Below are 20,670 nucleotides of genomic sequence, written 5' to 3'. Positions count from 1 at the left end.
TGTCATCCCATCAACATATTCTGAAAAAAAAGCTTCTTTCTTTCGGTTGGTAAGCATTCTTGGTTATGCAGAGAGACTTAGAATGCTCTCCGGTAATGCATGCACTTTGAAGCCATGGTATACAGTAATCAAAACCATAGATACTGAAATGCAGAACCACAAAAAAAAAAAAAACTCTACTGGCTAGAGGCATCAGTGAAATGTGTTTTCTCCTATGGTTATTTCACTACAGCTATGAACAGTTTAGGAGATTTAGTATGATTTAAAGTAAGCTTTGTAGTTGCGATAACTGAATCCTGGCAGAAAAAAACCCCCTAAACTTTGCTAAAAATAATAAATTAAATATCGCTCTTGGCTTACTGAACCTGACTAACTGCGTTACACTATATAGATATATCAATGTCTCTGTTACATTCTATCTTTCTGAAAACAAACAAAACTTTGAAAAAAAACACAAACTTTTCACTTGATTGTATACAATTACATCTCTGATCTAATTTGTTTGAAATTATAAATGGCCTGTATGCAAAGGGTTAAAATACAATATTTTATATATATATATATATATATATATATATATATATATATAAAGACTGTAAATACAACTTTAAAATAAGAAGCCTGCTTGCTACTGCAAAAAAAGGTGACAAAGGAAAACACAAAAGATAAAAAAATAAGCAAGCCAGAACAATGGTTTTGCTGATATGTTGTAACATGCTGCAACAATTCAAAATGCTGTTTAGTAATAGTTAAAAGAAAAAAATAAATAAATGAACACGAGTCCTAAAGACATAACCCTTTAGGATTAAAGAAGATGCTTTATGCAATAACATTGTAACCTTGGAATAAGGCATGCACCTGCTACCCATCTTCAGTGTTAAACAGTTCATATTTATTATCATTTCTAAAAAACAGGCATGTCTATTTTCACTACAAACATTTTATATTGTCCTAAAATCATTGATAACGACTGCAAAATAAGGTCACAATAAACTTACTTTAACAAACGTCTGGGGGATAATTAACACATTTTAGTTGTATATTAGGAGGCATGTCGTTTCAAAACACTAATGGGTTCAAAATTATTGGATGGTACTCATTTCAATCCAATCTGTATTAGAATAAAAGGGGTCCAGTTTTGCATAAACCAACTCTGTCTAACCAGTAACGCTGTATTGAGAGTTCCAGATAAAGAAAAGGGTGTCCCTCTAGCCATCATTCTGAGCTTCTGAAGAGTACAGAAAAGGCCATAAACATACGTAAATACAGATATTATTGAGCATCTTGTTAATCTCAGCACTTTGTGTATCGACTTGTGTAAAATCAGAAGTAACAGAACGAGACAGCATTCAGGCATTAAAATCAATGTTCATTGGAACACTGTTTAAATTGGTTATTACAACACATTACTTTCAAAGCGAAACAGACCTGCTTTGGAAGTCAATGTTGCGGATTATATAAGACTTGATTAGGCATCAATGAGCTAGAGAGTGTGTTTATCCTGGGTTTCAGGATTCATTCTCTTAATTAAATAAAACAGAGTGCTCACACTTCTTCTCACAGATGCCAAGATGCAAATTACTTTTATGCTGGGATGCACTCTGCATGAAACACTATCCCAACCTATCGACAAATTCGAAAACACTTTAGTATAGAGATATTATCCAGGGGTTGTAGGGAATACATTAAACAGTACTTCATTTTCATGTAATCCGCTCCTAACTATTTTAGTCATGTGTATTCCTATTGAGGCAGCATATATATCTATGGAGTATGGTGATGATGAAAATAAAATTACCATGCACTGCACCCCAGAAACAGAAAAAGATTAAATCATTACATTTTGATATTTTAATAGACATGGTTGTTCAACTCAGAAAAAGATTTTCCGAAGTGAAGAAGGGGGTAGGATAGAAACAAGCTTTACTGTCATTTAATTAAAGGGTAAAACTCAAGGGAGTCCATTTTAGCAGATGGGTGTTGATTACAAGATTTTACTATTGATTGCAGGCTAAACCGGAGATGAGAATTCCTCCACTTTAAGACAGAGGGTATTTCAACCTTTAAAAAAAAAAAAAAAGACTGCTGGTTGCTGTCGTGTATTTTCAGAAGGTTAAACAACATGGTTTCAGACCGTCATTGATATAAATAAACATTAAAAAAAGGATGATGTAATTTTTACATCACAAAAAAAAAAATAATAAAAACAGCTTGAAGTAGTCCAGCGAAGACACCCCATATAAACATCAATCTGGATAAAATTGAAGCATTAGTCTGATGTAGTGGTCAGAACTGACTGTGGAGCACAGTTCGGTGTCCTGAGTCAAATCAATGACCACTGTGCAGGATATTAATGCTAGTAAAAAAAATAATAAAACATTGTGTAATATATTTTAGACTGGACAACCAAGACTAGTATTTTAATTGATACCACCTTTAAAGTCAGGCTTAAGAGTACATCTGCATGTGGAATAATAACTGGCTGAGGCAATACCTGACATTTGCAAGGTGTCATGATATGTGACGTTGACTTCAGTAAAAGCTAATGCTGTTGTACAAATTATTAACCACCAGCAGGTACACTGCTTGGAGAATCAGTGACTTTAAATCAAACTTCTTGTTTGCTTCCTCTTTTTATTCTCTCTATAAACAACCGGTGTCAACCTTTGACCTCTTCCCTCTTTACAACCACCACAAACTGTGAACGATTAGTTGGCCTACTCTGTTAAAGAGTACAGACAGTGTGTCTGATAGGCAGAACTCAGGAGAGTCGGTCACAGAGAAGATTCAGTAAACATTGGGGGGTTCTGAGACCAAGCAAAGGAAACAGAAACCTAAACAATCTGTTCCTGGTCAAAGGTTACTTGTAAATTAGTCTTGGCTGCAACACCGCAAGTCTGCAGAGATTGGAAGCCTACAGCACTTGCATTCTCATTGACATTTAATAATTTCAAATTGTCTGCAGATTTTTTTCCTATACGTTTCAAATAAACCAGCTGAGCAGTAAATGATATATAGCAACTGTAAATGCTTTCATATTGAAGTCCCTTTGTCTATAAAAATACAAAGATTAGACTGATAATTAGAATAATTAGTATTACATTACTGCTTGTTAAAGTAGATTCTAAAAAATCCCCCACTGGATATGTAAAGAGATTCTCTCCCCACCAGTTAATTGGCACTAGCAAGAAGTTTCTAGCACAAACAGGGAGCCATAACTAATGAAAAAAATGAAATACGTTTTAAGTCTAAAAGCCGTTGCTTTTTGAAGAGAAATCAAATCGCATGCATTGTTGCAGTACTGAAGAAATCTGTCCTGTATTTTACCCCAAGCAGATATTAAAGATAGAGTAACAAGAGGTAAAAAAGTAAAAGAAACCAACCAGAACAAAAAAAAACAAAAAACAAAAAAAACATGCATTATATATATATATATATATATATATATATATATATAAAAAAAATTATAAAAACGCAAATCTCGACTTACAGTCTCCTTGCTGGGTAGAAGCTCCTTTCGGATCCTGAAGAAGTTCTTGCCGTATTGTCTCAGCCCTTTTATGAACCGTTTCTGTTTTTAAAATAACAGAAAATCACAGATCAACACAAAACAAAAAGTTTTAAAAAGCCACTAAATTGTTTCTCTAATGTGTTTGAGGTCTCTGTCATGTTTTGATCTTAATCATGCAATCTCTGGCTTTAAATCCAGTTCTGTATCAGAATTACAAAAGCAGGAAACCGATTTTTAAATTGATAATAAATAACACTGAAGTTACATTTTAGAGTCATTTTTTAATGACTTACAAATCCCAAAACCCAAAAAGATTTCCAATACATGCAAAAATATGAATTAACTTTTAAAAGCCAAAATAACTTTTAAATACTGCACAAATAACACTTTTCTTTATTGTGATCAAATACATGCCAACTCTAAACAAACAGCATTTACATCTAAGCTAGAAAATGAAGCAGAGATAGCATGATAAAAATATTTTTAAAATCCACATCTGAAAAGAAAGCAGAATGGGAAACTAACACTAAAGCAAAATCCAAAACAAACATGAACTATCATTTCAGACCGAATGTAGAAAAAAAACTAAATACTACAATAAAAACAATCCACATAAAGACCCTAATGCAAGAAACACTTTCAAATAATTTAAAATTAAAATGGAAATATAAGAGTTATGTTCCTTTAAGAGCCACCGACACTCAAAGCAATAAAAATGAAGGCACATAACATTCAGACAACCAACAGCTTTTACTTTCTTGTTTCAGGGGCTTGCTCAGTCTTCGATAATCCCAGTCAAGCTTTAACCAGTAAATCCAACACAGACAAGAAAAATGAAGAAAGACCTTGGTCTGTCCAGCCACAGGTAAATAAAATTAAAAGGTACCATCCACAAAGTCTCTGAGGGTGGGCAGCTTTTACAAGCAAGAAATAGCTTGTCACTCTCTGCTCTTACATTACAAAGGGGAAGGCTTTACATGTGATCTTTCTGCAAGAGAGCCTCTGGTCTCTGGTAAGATATAAAACATGGCATGGATCACTGGTTTTCATCACAGATCATGGTGTTTTAAAAGACAATTCAAAGATGTGTCCTTTAATACTCTCAAGTCCCTTTTCATCTAACCTGATTAAATAGATGTTTCATTAAATATACTGCGCTAGAGAGTGAGCGCTATCTTCCTACATGCAGGCAGGAGAGACAGGAATATTCAGGTTAGAGGGTTTTAGCTACAGTCAGTGGGTCTGGGCATGAAGCAAAACCAGGCATGGATCAGTATCTATGGCTTTACCTTTCACTTGCAACAACAGAAAGGGACATCAATATATTACTCTATTCCTGGGCAATATCCATGTATCTTCTCCACTGAATTCTATAGCTAAACTAACAGGTTTTTTGGTTCATGTTTGTGTAAATATGTATGTACATTTGCTCCTTTGATACTGCTAGACTAAAAATATGTGATCCTTTCAAACGACTGTTTCATAATTAAAGCAATGGTTATGATTTTAACCGATTGTATTTATTTGTATTGCATTTTAAAATATATTTTATATTTCACTGTTTTTTTTTGTATTTCAATTCAGGTACTTCAAGGGGGAGGGGATGGTATCTGTAACTGACTGAATGTGATTCACATTTATTGATTCAGTAAACGCTATCTGATGAGGCATGATAACCATACAATGTCCTCAGCGAAAAAGCAATACATTGCTGTCTTCTTAAGCTGGTTTCTTGACCATCCAAGAGAAAGTAATAAACATAATAAAACAAATTATATCTGCCCAAAGAAATTAAAATGTTCTAGCATTTAAAATTAAGCTAGAATTTAATTTGTGTAAATATGCACTTAATTCATTTATTTAAAAAAAGGCAATTTTCTTTGATGTTGGATTTCATTTCTCACAACACATTTATACAAGCAATCTGTGCATTAAAATGTAAAGAGCAGATCTCAGTGATTTCCAGCAGGGGGTGTTTTTTTACAAGGTTTATTATTATTTTTTTATTAACATTGTTAATAAGATTGTTGTTCACCACCTTCCACAAATACCAGATATGGAAATCTGTGCATCACAAGCACATCTTGATTAGGGTTGTCGATAGTTTACAGCTTAAACATTTTTCCAAGTGTCAAACGTTTACAATTTTGCATATTAAATATGCATTTTATACAGCAGGATGATGTTCACGGCGTAATTGTACACAATGTTGTAGTATATTTATGTTATAACGTCACTAAGAATGTTTCTGGTTACAGAAGATTACTAATATGTTAAAGTTTAAATAAATTAACATTATTATTATTTTTTATTTAAGTAAGTCGCCCTTTCCCAGGGCGACTTACAAGATATCACATTATTTTTACATACAATTACATTTTTTTTTTTTTTTAATTATTATTTTTTTTTTTTACATATAATTACCCATTTATACAGTTTAGTTTTTACTGGAGCAATCTAGGTAAAGTACCTTGCTCAATGGTACAGCAGCAGTGTCCCCCACCTGGGACTGAACTCACGACCCTCCGGTCAAGAGTCCAGAACCCTAACCACTACGCCACACTGCTGCCAATAATATCCCTAATCTTGATCTAATCACTTCTTTCTATGCTTCCAAGCATCTTAGTCTCCTGTCAATTGTGCCCGTTTCCCCACACATGTGCCCTCCAGTCTAAACACATGACCCAATAGGGCTCACAATTCAATCATCTCAACTGCACTGCTAAGCTTGTTCTGACAAACTGCCTGTTGACAGGTAGAAAGCTGTTAATGACATCAATATAGAAACTAAACCACACTGTGCAGGGGTGAAAAGAAGCCCACAGCATTAACTCTCAACCTCTGCCGCACTTTACTCCATGTTAGAAGAATAAGGGACCTTGTTTGTAATGAGGCGCACAGTACCCACTGGCACTAACCCTGCTGTGCCAGCTGTACCCAACACGTGTTGGTGTCGGTTTTTGGTGCAGTGTCCACAGCCATCAAGACATTACAAAAAGAGTTAAGAGGAAGACTGTCATTACATATAAATGCAATTTATTCAGTATTTCCTTAGTCTAGCACAGAAGAATGTCACGAGAAAATATAAACCTAGCAATTATTTTAATCAATTCTACTTAAACTAGCGTAACAGTGAGAGCAAACAGCTGTGTAGATTAAACAGAGCAAGAGTAATGATTTAAGTAAGTGTGTGTGTTATGCACACAGGAAAGCTTAACACAATTCACAGCATTTACACTTCATTTAAATATCTGGTTTAGATTTCTAGCATTACATTTATATTCATGTTAAATATTTAATATTACATATGTATCAATAAAAATAAACCTTTTCTTTCTGCACTACCATTAAAAATAATTTACATTTTAAATATGGGTTTGTGAGACTAACATGGACAGTATTAGAGGACCGCATTGGACAGTGAACAATTTGAACCAAAAATGCAGCTGAATTTCAGAATGAAAAAGCAATTTATAATCATGTATAAAAAGTCATGATTGAAACAACATTTACAAGCTTGTAGAACATCCTTTTTCAACATGATTACCACCATCTCCATAAGTCGAGGGCATTATGAAATCAATTACACCTGCACCCACAGCATTTATTTTGCTCCTAACTGCTGCACCCCAATTATTTACTCAGTAATATTTACACTGCCTGCCTCACTAACTGCTGCTCTTTTTTTTTTTTCCATGTCGACTCCTGTTTTAAGGCTCCATTTCAGCTGCCTGGGCTCACCATGCTCACAGACCTTCCAATAAATCATCCACCAATCTGCTCTCTAAATTGCACTGGCCATGGTTTGATTGCTCCAGCCCTCTGTTGCTAGGCGACCGTGCAAGAGGGAAGTCTCAGAACTGCTGACAAATAGCCAGGCGGCTGAAACAACAGACTTCTTTCTGTCAGAATTTGTTCCAGAGACCTGGCACTTTTCCCTGCTTCTCTGTGCTTAACACTACATAATTGTAAAGAAGAGGGAAATCAAAATCAAAAGGGCATTGTAATACATACACACTTCCTGCTCAATAGTTAATTGTTAAAAGCTGTATGGCTGGCTGAGATCATGTCGTGTATGGCAACAGAAATTTGATACTGTAAACGAGATAAAGTAAACAGTACAACAGAAACATGATCTAGGACTAGCATATATTTATATATGTCAGGGACCGGCGCACAAATAAAACAAGTTCACGGTTTGGTTACCCCACCCATAGCATGGGTGAAAACACTACACCACTGTTTCATGTTTCTAAGAAATATGCTTTAGGTTTAATTTAAAACTGATGGAAATAATTATTATTTCTGGAGCTCAGTGTATCCCAAATCCAACATCAAACACAGCACTGAAGCAGGTCAAAGCCTGTCTTTAAACCACACCCCTGTAGGCAAGTCAGTCTATTTAATGGAGAAGTTATGAACTCTACGGAAATACAGCTCATTTTCAGTAAGGTTCTGCGCTCCTGCTTGTTATACAGGACTGGGAGCAACAAGTGGCAGAGGAGGCATTCGAACCAAAGCTATACACGCCGATTCCTTAGATCAGTCTATTAGTACGTGTTGCCTTCCTGAAGTGTCTAGGATCTTGAAGTAGAAGGAAAAAAATAAGTTAACAGCTCCCTTAGAGAATTGAACATTCTTGACAGTCTAAACTGTGATTAAGGCATTCTAAAGAAAGGCAAACAGCACTTAAATCATTGCTTTTTTATTTGCTCAGTTAAACTCTATAAACAGAACAATTTGTTCATTTTTCAGGTCTAATTGAATGTAAATATCTCCCTATTTACAATGGAGACAAAGCCGTATAATCCAACTCATTAAAATGCATTGCAGTTTAAAGATTAAACAAATGAATGCTGATCTGACCATCGAAATGGTATATTTGCATTACACATTTTAAAGTACATTCTATATTTACAAACAAAATAATTTAACATAGAGTAAGCAGGCTTAGAGCACTGAAAAACAGTGTGCTTATAATCCCAAATGTAGACAGTGGTCTACTTTTGGTTGCCACTTAACACTTGGTGTAACATGCATGAAATTCAATTCTAAACAATGTAGAAAGTTACAAAACAGACACATTTGACTAATTTAGTATATTTAATTGTAACTTTGTAACTGGGGAGCATGTTCACCGAAGCACTGCACGCCCACCTACAACCACTGGGTGGCCTATTCCCTGCCACTTAGCCAATCCCATTCTAACAAACCATTTATTGAGTGCTTGGTGCTGCAATTCATCACCTGCTGACAGGGAGAAAGATAATATACACTATACCACTTCAAGAATGGATGCCCCAGCATTTTTCTCTTTGGAATACTTTGAAATAAACATTTGTGCATGCGTGCGTATGTATGTATAATGTTATCGGGTTAGAGAACAGGTTAGAAAATAGCACTATATCATTTGTGAACGAATCGCTAGCGGTGCCAAAAAGGTGTTCTTTTAAGCAAAGTTCTTGTTCCTTTAGGCAGAGTATTTACAATGGGAAAAATCTGTTTCACCACAAGGGTGTTCTCTTAGGTGAAGTGTTCTCTTAGTAGGTGTTCTGATACACGAAGACTACTGTAAATTTTAAAACTGATCAATAGTATGTTTTTGAACACTTATTTTTTTAAAATAGTTTAATACAACTCAACAGGAAGACTGTTACTTTTGTTTTGCATACAAATGGAAACACTGCTACTTTTCTCAACGGAATGTATTCTCATTAAAAGGAACTTGAGTAAACCAAGTACTTCATCATTGTTGCTACGACACAGCTGAGGAATGCATGTTCTGCTAAGCGTCTGGCCACCATGAGGTGGAATGTAATCTCTGAAGCCTCTCTGTTCATCTTTGTCTTAAATGTAGGAACGATGATAAAGAGCTGCAGAAAGATATCTCCTTTTCACGATGCCCTTGAAAGCAACAGAAAAGCACTGACCCAACAGCCACAGTCCCTCTATATTTGTTATTCCTTATGAATTATTAGCTTGTCACCATTAGAAAGATTTAAAAACGGAACATAAATTCAAAATAATAAATATAATTTAAAAGGTAGTTTTGCTGCTTAAAAGGAATGGGGGGGGGGGGGGGGGGGGGATACAATAATAATGTAAAACTTGTCAAATATATATTTTTGTATGACCATGTTATACACCGCTACCACCCAAGACTTCAGCCAGCAATCCATTTCAATCTTTGTAGCTTTCGCAGACATACCCGGAGGTTCTGTGGTCACCAGCAAATCCTGAGACAGTCACAAATGTTTTTTCTTTTTAAAGCTGTACCACACAGCGGATTGTAAAGTTCACAGAACCAGTACAGTGTTGCTGTGAGAATGTGAACAGAGAATGACCCTGCTTTCCAATCCAATATTTCACCCTCCTACACCACTGACATCAAAGTCTAAATTAATTACGTAGTTAAACTATTTGTTTTAATCTCAAGCATCCATTAACAGATATTATATTCCAATTGTAAAATACAAATGAAACAAAACAAACAAAAATACACATTAATACAAACAATATGAAACCTCCACATTAAATGTAATTTCAAAAGATGCCACCTTAACACTATTTAAAAAAAAAATTATAATAAACTAAATTTAAAAATATATTTCCTGTTTTGCTGTTATTTTAGGGATAAGATGTAAAATCCAGTATTTTAAAGGGGATTCAATTAGCATCTCTAGTACTCAACCATCTGAATGCTAATTAAAGAGCTTGGCAGTGTGCTGCAACAACATCCCAGCGCAATAAGCCATACTGCTCAGCAGTGAACTTTGCCTTCAGCTAGCATGCATAAACAAACAGAATTAATAACTATATGAGTGTGGACGGGTGACTTAATCTGTTTCGATTAGCTGAAGCTTTGCCTGGGGCCTCAACTTTATTTAAATGTGCCCATCATGTTTAATTAAAAAGCTAATAAACTCCTTATTATTAATACTATTATTATTATTTTGGTTGCTCTGCAAAAAGAGGGCTAGCTGCAGTTATTAAATAGCCCATATGTCAAACATATGCAACCTAATCAAATAATAAAAAGATAAACTGCTGCTTAAACTTAAGTGTTAACGGTTTTGCAACGTCATCAAAAACTTAGCAGTGAAAAATGTAGGTAGTTCTCAGACTGCAGTTTATAATCCTTTAAAGAGTGCAATTATTCCTACAGCCTAGTACAGTACCATTTTTTTTTAGTTAATGTGGGTTCGGGCTTCATACAATTTAGTAACCAATTTGGCAAAGTTATTATTTGGACACCTTTAAAGTTTTGGCTAGTTTGCAGATGGGACAAATAAAAAGCTGCAGTGCTTTAACAATCATCTTAGATTTACACCAATATATTATTGAGTCTTAACTACATTCTTCCATTGATTAGCCTTCTGTGCACGATCCTTTTTAAAAACCTTGTTGACAGTTCTGTTTGTTTACATTGCCCAATCGTGGTTTTAGTTCTAGGTATGCAAGACTCCTCCCCATTGAAATATGCTTGGAAGTTCTTTTTTTTTTAAATGCGAGAAAAATAGACATGCTACTTACCATTAACTTTCTGATTTTTTATTTTATTTTTTAAACTGAAACTGGCACAAATAAAATCACCACCAGCAATCTTCTCAGCCAGTGGAGATTTTAGTACCAGGTGTGGCTGAAGCATGTAAACAGGAAGCAGCTGCCTTGAACTTAAAAGTAGCTGCAATTTGATAAGATTAACCACTTACTGGACTGGTTTTAGAGGTTATTAAAATAGGAAACCACTTCTTACCACTTCTTCTTCAGTCCAGCATTTTTCAATAAGCTTGGGCACAGGTTTTTTAACCAGTCGTTGCAGAGCCTTTCCTGCATCATAATTACTCTCGTGTAGCTAAAAACAAAACAAAACAAAAAAAAGGGGATCTTAATCATCACATTAAAAATAAAGTGAATAAATCCATAACCACCGTCACACGTTTCAGTGAACAAACATTGCCCAAGTCTGGTATGGTTAGAAAAAAAACCCCACAAGAAAACATCTGAACAGGTATTTGAATTTTACAAAATGTAACTGTGGTTGTTAACATTTCATCTGTTACAACTTCAGAGATCTCTGTTTTTGTATTGAGATACGAAACTAATTTATTTGTTCAGAAAGTGTTTTTCAACAAAACATGTTTTTCACATAAATGTAAAAAAAAATACAGTAAATAAATAGATGCATGTGCAACTTGAGCAAATATAATTTTCTTTCAATGTATTTACTGAATCCCCAAAAACCCTTATTATGATGCAGCAGGCAGTCTGTATCCATTGGAATACCTCATTAGCATATCCACACAATTCTCCTGCAAGGCTTCTCATTCCTACTGGAGTCATTTTCTGTCAGTGCAATGCTGCAAATACATTTTCCTTTTGGCATGGCTCAGCTGTCAGCCACCTCCGCGGTATAATGAACCTATGAATTACATCTTGCCTTTCTGACATCTCCCATCTCGCACATCAAAATATTGTTCTTCAATTGTAATTTATAACTTCATTTAAATGCCCCTCTCTCGCTGTGACCTTCCCCCGACTCAAATGTCCCTCCATTTCAGCCACGAGAGCTAAACCACAGAGGCATCATGAGAAAGTAATTACAATTAGGCCACTAGCTGAACAGATCTTCTATTTCATTTTAACACTATCAGAATAAATGATTGGTAATGCTGTACGGTGCTGTGCATTTTATCAGTAAGTATAAATTACAAAAGAAACAACTTTGGCATATTAGATCAATCTTACAAAAATACTTTGCTGTTGAAGTGACTGTTATTGCTCAAAAAGAAACCTAATGTGAAGGAATGTAAAAGTGAAGTAAATCATAGATTTTATGACATATGATGCAGTTAGATCTTTCAGGTCTGCAGAAGTAAACCTCATTCTAAGTAACATATCCACGAGCAATTTTGTTCACTATAAACACAGTGTTCTTCTAAAGTAATTTCCTTGTAATTCCCAGATGATCAATTACAAGAAGGAGGACTATATGGCACTTACGGATTGATTAACAGTGAATTACAAACTCAGTGCGAACAGTAATTTGCAGGTTTTAACATAACTCTTCAGAGTCTACAAGTATGTATTATTCTCTGGTTTATGAAGACACAGAAGCAGAATACAGAAGTAACTTTTATGACTGATTAATGTACATGTATGCCTCTAGATTAATTACCTAAATTCATTGCTACAAAACACAGAAGACTGCAGTGCAGATAAGAAGTGTAGTGAGTGGTTCCATTTAAAAGCTGATACAAAAAAGAAATTACTGAGGAATGGCCTGACTAAATACATTTAATTATTAATTAACAGTCATCATCACCAAGTACATTGTATGTTTAAAGTGTATCAGAAACAAAGCTTACTTACCGTTTGCACAGAATTCAAAATGACAGGCAAAAGCTAAAAGCGTGTACCAATTTGTTTGCATGACAACATGACAATTTAAAAAGTTCCTAACCCTCTATTACAGAAGCACATTTGTCAGTTTCAGTGACAGTTTTAACATAATAAATTCACAAATGCTAAGAATTCCTGTTAAAAGGATACATCAAACTTTTATTTTACAGAACTGCCTGCCGATTGCATTACAGAGGGCTTAGTGATTTTATGGAATTAGCCTACTCTTTTTTTTTCCCACTTTCCTGATGTCATATCATATCTCATGTTTCCTTTGGAGGTGAATGCAAGAGACAGATATTTGAGACGGTTCAGAATACTGCCCAGTGTTTATACATCTCAGGTTCACATGACTGGAAATCATTAAAAAGTTACAGTTGCCCAGAACGAATATTTGAACCATCTCTGCATGTCATTATATTAAACCAAATCATTTATATTCCAAATCTTTGTGAAATTCTCCTCCACCCTGCAAGCCTGTCTATCAGCAAATCACTAAAAAGTTACTCTACGTTAAATCTAGATCTATTTTTCAATCAGTATCTCCCTTATAAAAGTACTGTACAAAACATCCAATTATACATAAAATGTGAAAGAAATTTTAGTCCAGAAGAGATGTTTTAAACGGTATAGGATATTTTATTTCTATATTTTTTTCTATGTATTTGAAGAATGCAATTTAATCTAAATGAATTTGTTAATTTATAATGTTATGGTTCAAACATGGAGTTAATTTCCAAGACAGATATAACTAAAATAAAATCATGTTTTGTAATGTTTTAATTTTGTATTCAAAAATAGAGGAAGCACATTTGGATGTGACAATTTGTGTCTTATTCAAATCCCATATTTTTCACAGACAAGGAGTCATTCAAAATAAATTACATTTACAAGCCATAATAGCTAATATAACATGGGACACCAGATTCAATTTATGAATGTTATTAAGCAGATACTCATTTGTAGGTGCTTGTTATTGTACACAAGAAACCATCGCAGACATCTTATTTTTCATCCTTCAAAGTCATCTAGTACAATTAACAGTAAATCATTCTGCAGGCTACAGGAAGGTTTTAATGCATAAATAAAACATTGTTTGAGATGCCTGTCTCTTTTGATTTATATGAAGCCTTGTGCTGCTACTGATAAGTTTTCACTGGATTTCTATAACAAGAAAACAAATAACGTTTCAACCTTTCTACTGGTCCTTCCTGGTGTGTAAATCATTAACTTCAGAGAAACAGAGAAATACATTTTTCAATGAATCACTAATGAAACGAGAGACGCAGGTTCTTAAACACATTATAGAGACATCAGACAAATTAATATGATTTCTGCCTTACATAATGAAGGACATGCATCCACTCCATTTGTAACACAAAAAATAGGCACTTTGTTTAGCGTTAAGTATTGTACTTTTCATCATTTGTAAAAAAACAGATCCATACATAAGGTTTAAAACCGTGCTAAATTTGACTTACAGTGTTTAGTGCATTAAGTGTAGTGTCATCACGAGAGGCAGCCAGGCATCCATCTTCTGTAGATCCTCCATCACACATCCCAGCAAAGGCTGCCATGCTCCTAAACAAGGTTCATGGAAAAAAATAGCTTTAATACAGCTATTTCTGCAAATACATACAAGATGTTACTATTTGCAGATGAAATGCAGCTTTGACATTTAAATATATACATATGTGTGTGTGTGTGTGTTCACTGTAGCAGAAGATGAAGGAAAATCTTATTTTTTTCTAGTTTTCATTTTGGTTAACAACTACAAACTAGTAGATAAAGCAATCAATCCTTGGGAAGTACAACCAACAAAGTCGTCTTTCCACTTACATGGAAAATTTTAAATCTTTAACAAAAGATGCCATACATGTCAGGAGTAGCAGAAAAAGCTGTTTAAAATTGGTAGCATTGCAAGGAAAGGCAGGGTAACTAGGAGGCACGCTATTGTATCTGGCTTACCTGGCTGCCCTAAGGTACATGAGCAGGTCACAGTCATTCACCCCAGGCATCCAGACCAGCTCTTCATTTTCTGTCACTGCCTGACCATCAGGGGAGGGAAAGGGCTGCAATTCTGGAAGTTTGGCCTTTGTCAAAGGAGAGAAAACAACTGAGTTCCACATGCACAAAAAATCAATATACAAATCAGAGATAAGAACTTACCAATAATGATGTGCTTAACAAGCTGCAGAGAACAGTGTCTGCCCTTTACCTTTTTACTAGATAATTAGCCCAGCTAGGATGAATTTGTAATTCAAATGTAGGACACACAAAATGATGTAGAGTTGAAAATAGTCAGCATGAAAACACACTAAATAAACAGTTTTCATATGCATACCAATTAAGCACTAATGTGCTCATCTGCTTATTCAAAAGCAATTTCTAAATAAGCCCAGTGCTTTTACAGACCACATACCCAATGACTAGAGTCAAACTGTCTTCTTCAGGTCATTTGTTGTTGTTACAGGTCATGTATCAGTGTTGTAAGCAAGTTCCTTTGGATACATTTGCACATGGATTTCAAAAGTATGTTAAAAGAAACTGCAAACCTTTTGGCTGCTTTGAAAATTTAAAGCTGTTTTTTTAAGAGCTGACAATTTAAGCAAAGATAACACCAGAAGATTAACTTTGTCATTAAAATGGATACTGTTAAATACCCAGAGCCCTAATTAACAGATTTAGTAAACTTTGTGATATCTGAAAGTATTTGGTGCAATAGGTTTCAAGCCTTATAATAATTCCACATGGTTGCATTTTAAAATATGTTTAAGAGAGAAATATATTTTAATATAACTAGTAATTATACATGTCTTTCATTAACACCCCAGATGCTCAAGTACCATGCCTTTACTACGAGGCAAGCTATCCTCCAATCAAAAAGCTTGCGTTATTAATGGGAACAATGCATCTTGAAACTACTGGTCTCCTCCAGAAAAACACCAGCTATGCCTTGTGATCTTTTTGGTCTATTCTTCTGTGATGAGCCCTGTACTTCTGTAGTCCTAGCAGTTGGGAAATTATTTTGTAAAAGTTTTCCTCATCTATACTGAGCATCAAAAGAAACTTATCACTTATATATGAGCATCAGAAGACACGCATCACTTATATTTCAGCATCAAAAGAAACTTATCACTTATATTTGGATAAAATTCACAAGATGTGATCGAAAAATGACAAACACTGTTTTAGAGCCGGTGCAGTGACTTTTTATTGTGCTGATTAACAACTGACATGTTACGAAGATACTGCAAAATGATCTGTCGATCTTGGGCAGGTGTTGACTCTTGGTCTCCCAGTTCGTGGCCTGTCATTGACAGAGTGTGTCTGGTTATACCGTCTTGCCAGGTTTGAAATTGCTGGCTGTGAACACCCAAGACAGCGAGCCACAGTACGCTGCCCTAGTCCAGCCTCCAACATGCCGACTGCACGAAGGCGCTGCTCTCTTGACAGACATGGCATATTGGTTTTTTTCTGTGATTTTCTTTATTGCTTTTATTCAAGCTTGCAAATCAACAGCTGACATAACTCCATATCCAGTGACCAATCAACTGTCTCACTAATTAGGTGATTAAGTGCATATGCTTGTCATAGTCACTCAAGCGTGTCATGGTCAAGGATGAATGATCGCGTGATTAAAAAGAAACTAAAAAACAGTCAATGTCCATCATTTATATACCTTATTTTTTTTTGAAAATATACGTTATAATATTGATAAGTTTCTTTTGATGCTTGGTATAGTTATTTTTTCCTTATCTGAATTTACCTTCCTTAAGTAAAATAAGAAAAGAGACCACAATAATAATAATTATTATAATAAACCTGTTGTACATGCTTGACCATACAACTCTTAGAAAACGCCACGTGAAAAACTTAGAGGTTACCTACTGTAAGTCTGAAGATTGCCCTCTGGAAATTATCAAATGTCGTAACCAAAAAACTTTGTCAGCTACTTGGCCAAGTTTATGAAAGGATTTGACGTCAAGTTGAAACTTAGCACTGCTAAGGACTGCTTTACAGATCACATAGCTCACCTGATGGCTGGGCCCCACTCGGATCTCTCCCTGCGTACTGTTTAGCCGCCTGAAAAGCAAAAATTAAAAATCAGTATGAAAAATAAGGAAGAAGATTGTTTTCCAACACAAAAATGTGTTGTTTTAAAAAAAAAAAAAAAAAAATGTGTACTGAACATGCTACTCAAAAATGTTGCAGCTGCATGTAATGGCAGACAAGGGTGACACCTGGAAGACAAGAGAATGTCAACTTAATGATGTTTTTCTGTCACTCGGATTTTAGAAACACATAACTTAACAAAAGAAATACACGGCTCTTCTTTTTATATACTCCAACATGAAAAGGTTTTCTTTTTTTTCTCTCAAGAAGGATCTTGTACTCTTAAGAGGTTTCAACACTCATTCATTTCTGAATAATATCTTCTTCTATACAGAAGATTGCTGGGAATTTAGACACAGCCATGTATAATGTTACACGCGATTCATTGTAATAATTTCCTACATGAAATTTTATATGGGAATTTCTAGCAGGAGAGGTTTGTATCTGCTGAAACAATCAATCATCAGCAAATGTGTTACGCAGTTTAGGCAGCTGGTACCAATACAGCCTAGTGTTAACAAACCAAACACACGAGACAATGCTGCATGCTCACATTTTATGCACTCTAGGCAAGGTAGAGGAAAGCTAATTTGTAACATTATTATTAGCAAATAAAAAGCCAGATCCAGAAACAAATAAATAAAAATAATTAAAAAAAAAAAAAAAAACTGCAATAATTTTCTATATTATTAAAGCCCTATACAAGAAATACTATAGGAACAATACAGATATGGTAACACAGGTTCTATTTAGCTTCGATGCGGGCCTGTTGGGCTCAAATTCATTAGTTTCCAAAGCGGAAGGGCCTTTGTGACCTCATTAGAACATTTTGCCACTGATCACTTATAGTACATTCAATGGCAATACACCACAGGCGAGCAAAGATGTGATCTACAGCCTAGACACACAAAAGGATGAAAGCAAGTTCAGCTGGTCTGCTTCTGTAGAACACTGCTGCTGCTACACCACACTTCAATTTTCAGAACACTCACAATATTAACTAGATTGGGTTACTGGTGCTGTGGCTAGTACCTTTATTCTGGGAGCCTGAATTAATTTGACCTACACCAAAAGGACAACTATGACAACTACTACTAGTAGAAAAATAAAATAAAAAAATGTTTTTTTACTGTGCAAGTGCCAATAGATGCTTTATTCCCCTCTAAAGGTGGCTGCACTTCATCCGAGTGTTTGTAAAGCATGTATTCATTCAAGTTCCATTCTATACTGAGTGGACTAGTGTCAAATATACATTATAATTGTAATACAGTCATTTGAGTAATAGCAGATTTGTATAAAAACTGTAATATACAGGTAATTCTGCAGGAATAAATCAGGAACAAATCTAGATTAAATTATCAACACTCTTGCTTTAGCTTTCATTCTAGCTAATGCTGTACTCAAAAGTCAACAGCCACAACAGAAAACGGGCTCTAAAGTGGTTGCTGTAACAAATTCAAGTCCCCATGGCAACAACAATTTAATAATATGTTCAGATCTGCAGCTGCACTGGATTAAAGAAAATGACAAGATGTTCCTTTTGAAAAGTACTCCGTTGCCATGGGTACAGTGTAGGTTTCATACTGAAAGTAGGAAGCTGCCCAGAAACTGTCACAATGATTTGCATCCAAATCTCTCTCCATCATGGCTGTCTTTTGAAACTCTGATAGAAGAAATCTGAGAGACAATGTCCTCTTGTCACTTTACAATCCTCCAATCTGTGCACTCCTGATGGTTATATTTTACATTATCATATACAGTACACAACGTTGAGGTCAGAGGTGTGTGCTTTTAAATTAATAAGAAATAGGTAGCCTTAACCAACAATATTTTGTTATGCAACTTTTTACCTGACTATGGTCTACCCTGCAACTGAAGACTATATTTGACACAAATAAAGACTGATTAGACTTCCCATTTGAACATTGCCTTCTTGATCTGGTTTCTTAAATATCTGAACCTTTACAGCCATATATACTTTTTAGTTAATTATATAATATAATATAATATAATATATATATATATATATATATATATATATATATATATATATATATATATATATATATATATATAACTAAAACAATTGTATTTCATAAAGAAGAGATTAGGTCTCAGATTAGATCATTAGTTTTTTCCTCCAGGTTGCTGAGGAATTGGGTTGTGTCTAGGCTAGTAAGCTGGTCCCTGGAAGTAAAGTGGTTTGATTGCGTCACTAATTCAGTGCACAAACTAAGACTAAGACGGAGGGGTCAGTATGTGTCTGAATGGATGCTTCCGAATAACCAACATACATTTCAGGGGACCCACTTGCACAGCTATCAAACACTGTGTTCCCAGGTGTTTGTTCACTTTCGGTTTAAAAGGACAACTGTATCATGCACTTACTATGTCTCACCATCAGGAGACAGCCAAGCTAGGTTCTGGCATTGAACTGTAGGGAAAACCTAGGAGCAAAGGTTGAGGCTTTGATTATTAGAAATATAGTAGAAAAAAAAAAAAATATATATATATATATATATATATATATTATATATATATATATATATATATATATATATATATATATAGGTAGCGGTGAAAATAATGATCACATACCCTCAAGCACTGAGTAGGTGCTACTATACAGCTCCCTATGGGATTATTCAAGGGAGCATAAAAGAAGAAATAAACCGTGCCTGATTCAAATGTTGCTTTTCTTACCAAATCTGTTGTGTCTGGAGTAGTGTTCCGCAGTATATCGATACCTACGGTATTTCATGATACCAAAATCCTATGACACCTAATATCAGGGTAAAAGAAAAATATCGAAGTATTGTGATTTTTCGATACGTGTTGTTTTTTTGTTTAGCTTATAAAACACAACTCTGTAATTGTGTGCTTTAAAAACAATATGAACTCAGCTTACTCACTTCCGCTTGGCAGAAGTAACCAACTATGCTGCGCGTTCTGGGAAAATTAAAATTACTGCAGCCGTAGTAATTTTAGTGGAACTATTTTGGATTTTAGCCAGATGACAACGGCAAAATGTCTAAAGTGTTTTAAAGAACTGAAAAACAAGGGAGGAAAAACACCACCAATTCTTCTGTTCTTTTAGTTTAAGTGAATCCCCAGTGTGCATTACATATAAAAGGCACAACAAAGAGAACAAATAAAACAGAAATGCGCTAGAAGCTGATCAAAAGGGAGTTCATTGATGCTTGTTTATTTCGTCATTACAGTGCATTTTCTATAAGCTGCAAAAATATACTTTGCAGACATGTGTCATTAAAACTACCACACGTCAAAAATGTTAGCGATGCTTTTATAGTCTTTGGATTTTGTGGTAATCAGTATTTTATGCGTATGTAACAGCTGTGAAACTCCTGTGTTTTGAATTGTATGCATTAGCGGTGGAAAGACCAGGATGAATACAGACTTCATTGCTAGCATATCAGTTTCCCTACAGATAACAGGATCAATGTGACGTTTCACCTGCAGTGGAAAGCACAGGACCTAGAAGCTTCCGAGGTCACACTGCAAAGGTCTGCCAATACAGATGGCTGCAGGTTCAGCATGAAAGCAATACAAAGCACTTACAGTTTACTACAGTAGCCAGAGTGGTTGTCGTTTGTCAAATTTACTTTCTTTGCAAGATTAAC

The 20,670-nt window shown here is 35.0% G+C and overlaps 1 protein-coding gene across 13 annotated transcripts in view; it reads right to left on the bottom strand.

Moving 5' to 3' along the window:
- Positions 1-20,670, bottom strand: part of LOC117962678 (arginine-glutamic acid dipeptide repeats protein-like) — a 131,193-nt gene that overhangs the window by 28,162 nt on the left and 82,361 nt on the right. For 10 of the 13 annotated variants that reach the window (XM_058993211.1, XM_058993213.1, XM_058993215.1 and 7 more), the window contains 5 exons: positions 16,951-16,999; positions 14,882-15,006; positions 14,395-14,494; positions 11,268-11,366; positions 3,491-3,571 (listed from right to left, as the gene is read on the bottom strand). In XM_058993211.1, coding sequence (XP_058849194.1) covers positions 3,491-3,571; positions 11,268-11,366; positions 14,395-14,494; positions 14,882-15,006; positions 16,951-16,999 — 454 coding nt within the window. Of the gene's footprint in view, positions 1-3,490; positions 3,572-11,267; positions 11,367-14,394; positions 14,495-14,881; positions 15,007-16,950; positions 17,000-19,417; positions 19,477-20,670 lie in introns of all 13 variants that reach the window. The other 3 variants (XM_058993223.1, XM_058993224.1, XM_058993220.1) reach the window with 2 other exon arrangements.

Source organism: Acipenser ruthenus, chromosome 20, assembly GCF_902713425.1.
Source record: "Acipenser ruthenus chromosome 20, fAciRut3.2 maternal haplotype, whole genome shotgun sequence".
Classification (NCBI taxonomy): domain Eukaryota; kingdom Metazoa; phylum Chordata; class Actinopteri; order Acipenseriformes; family Acipenseridae; genus Acipenser; species Acipenser ruthenus.
This window is presented reverse-complemented; position numbering and strand designations above follow the sequence as displayed.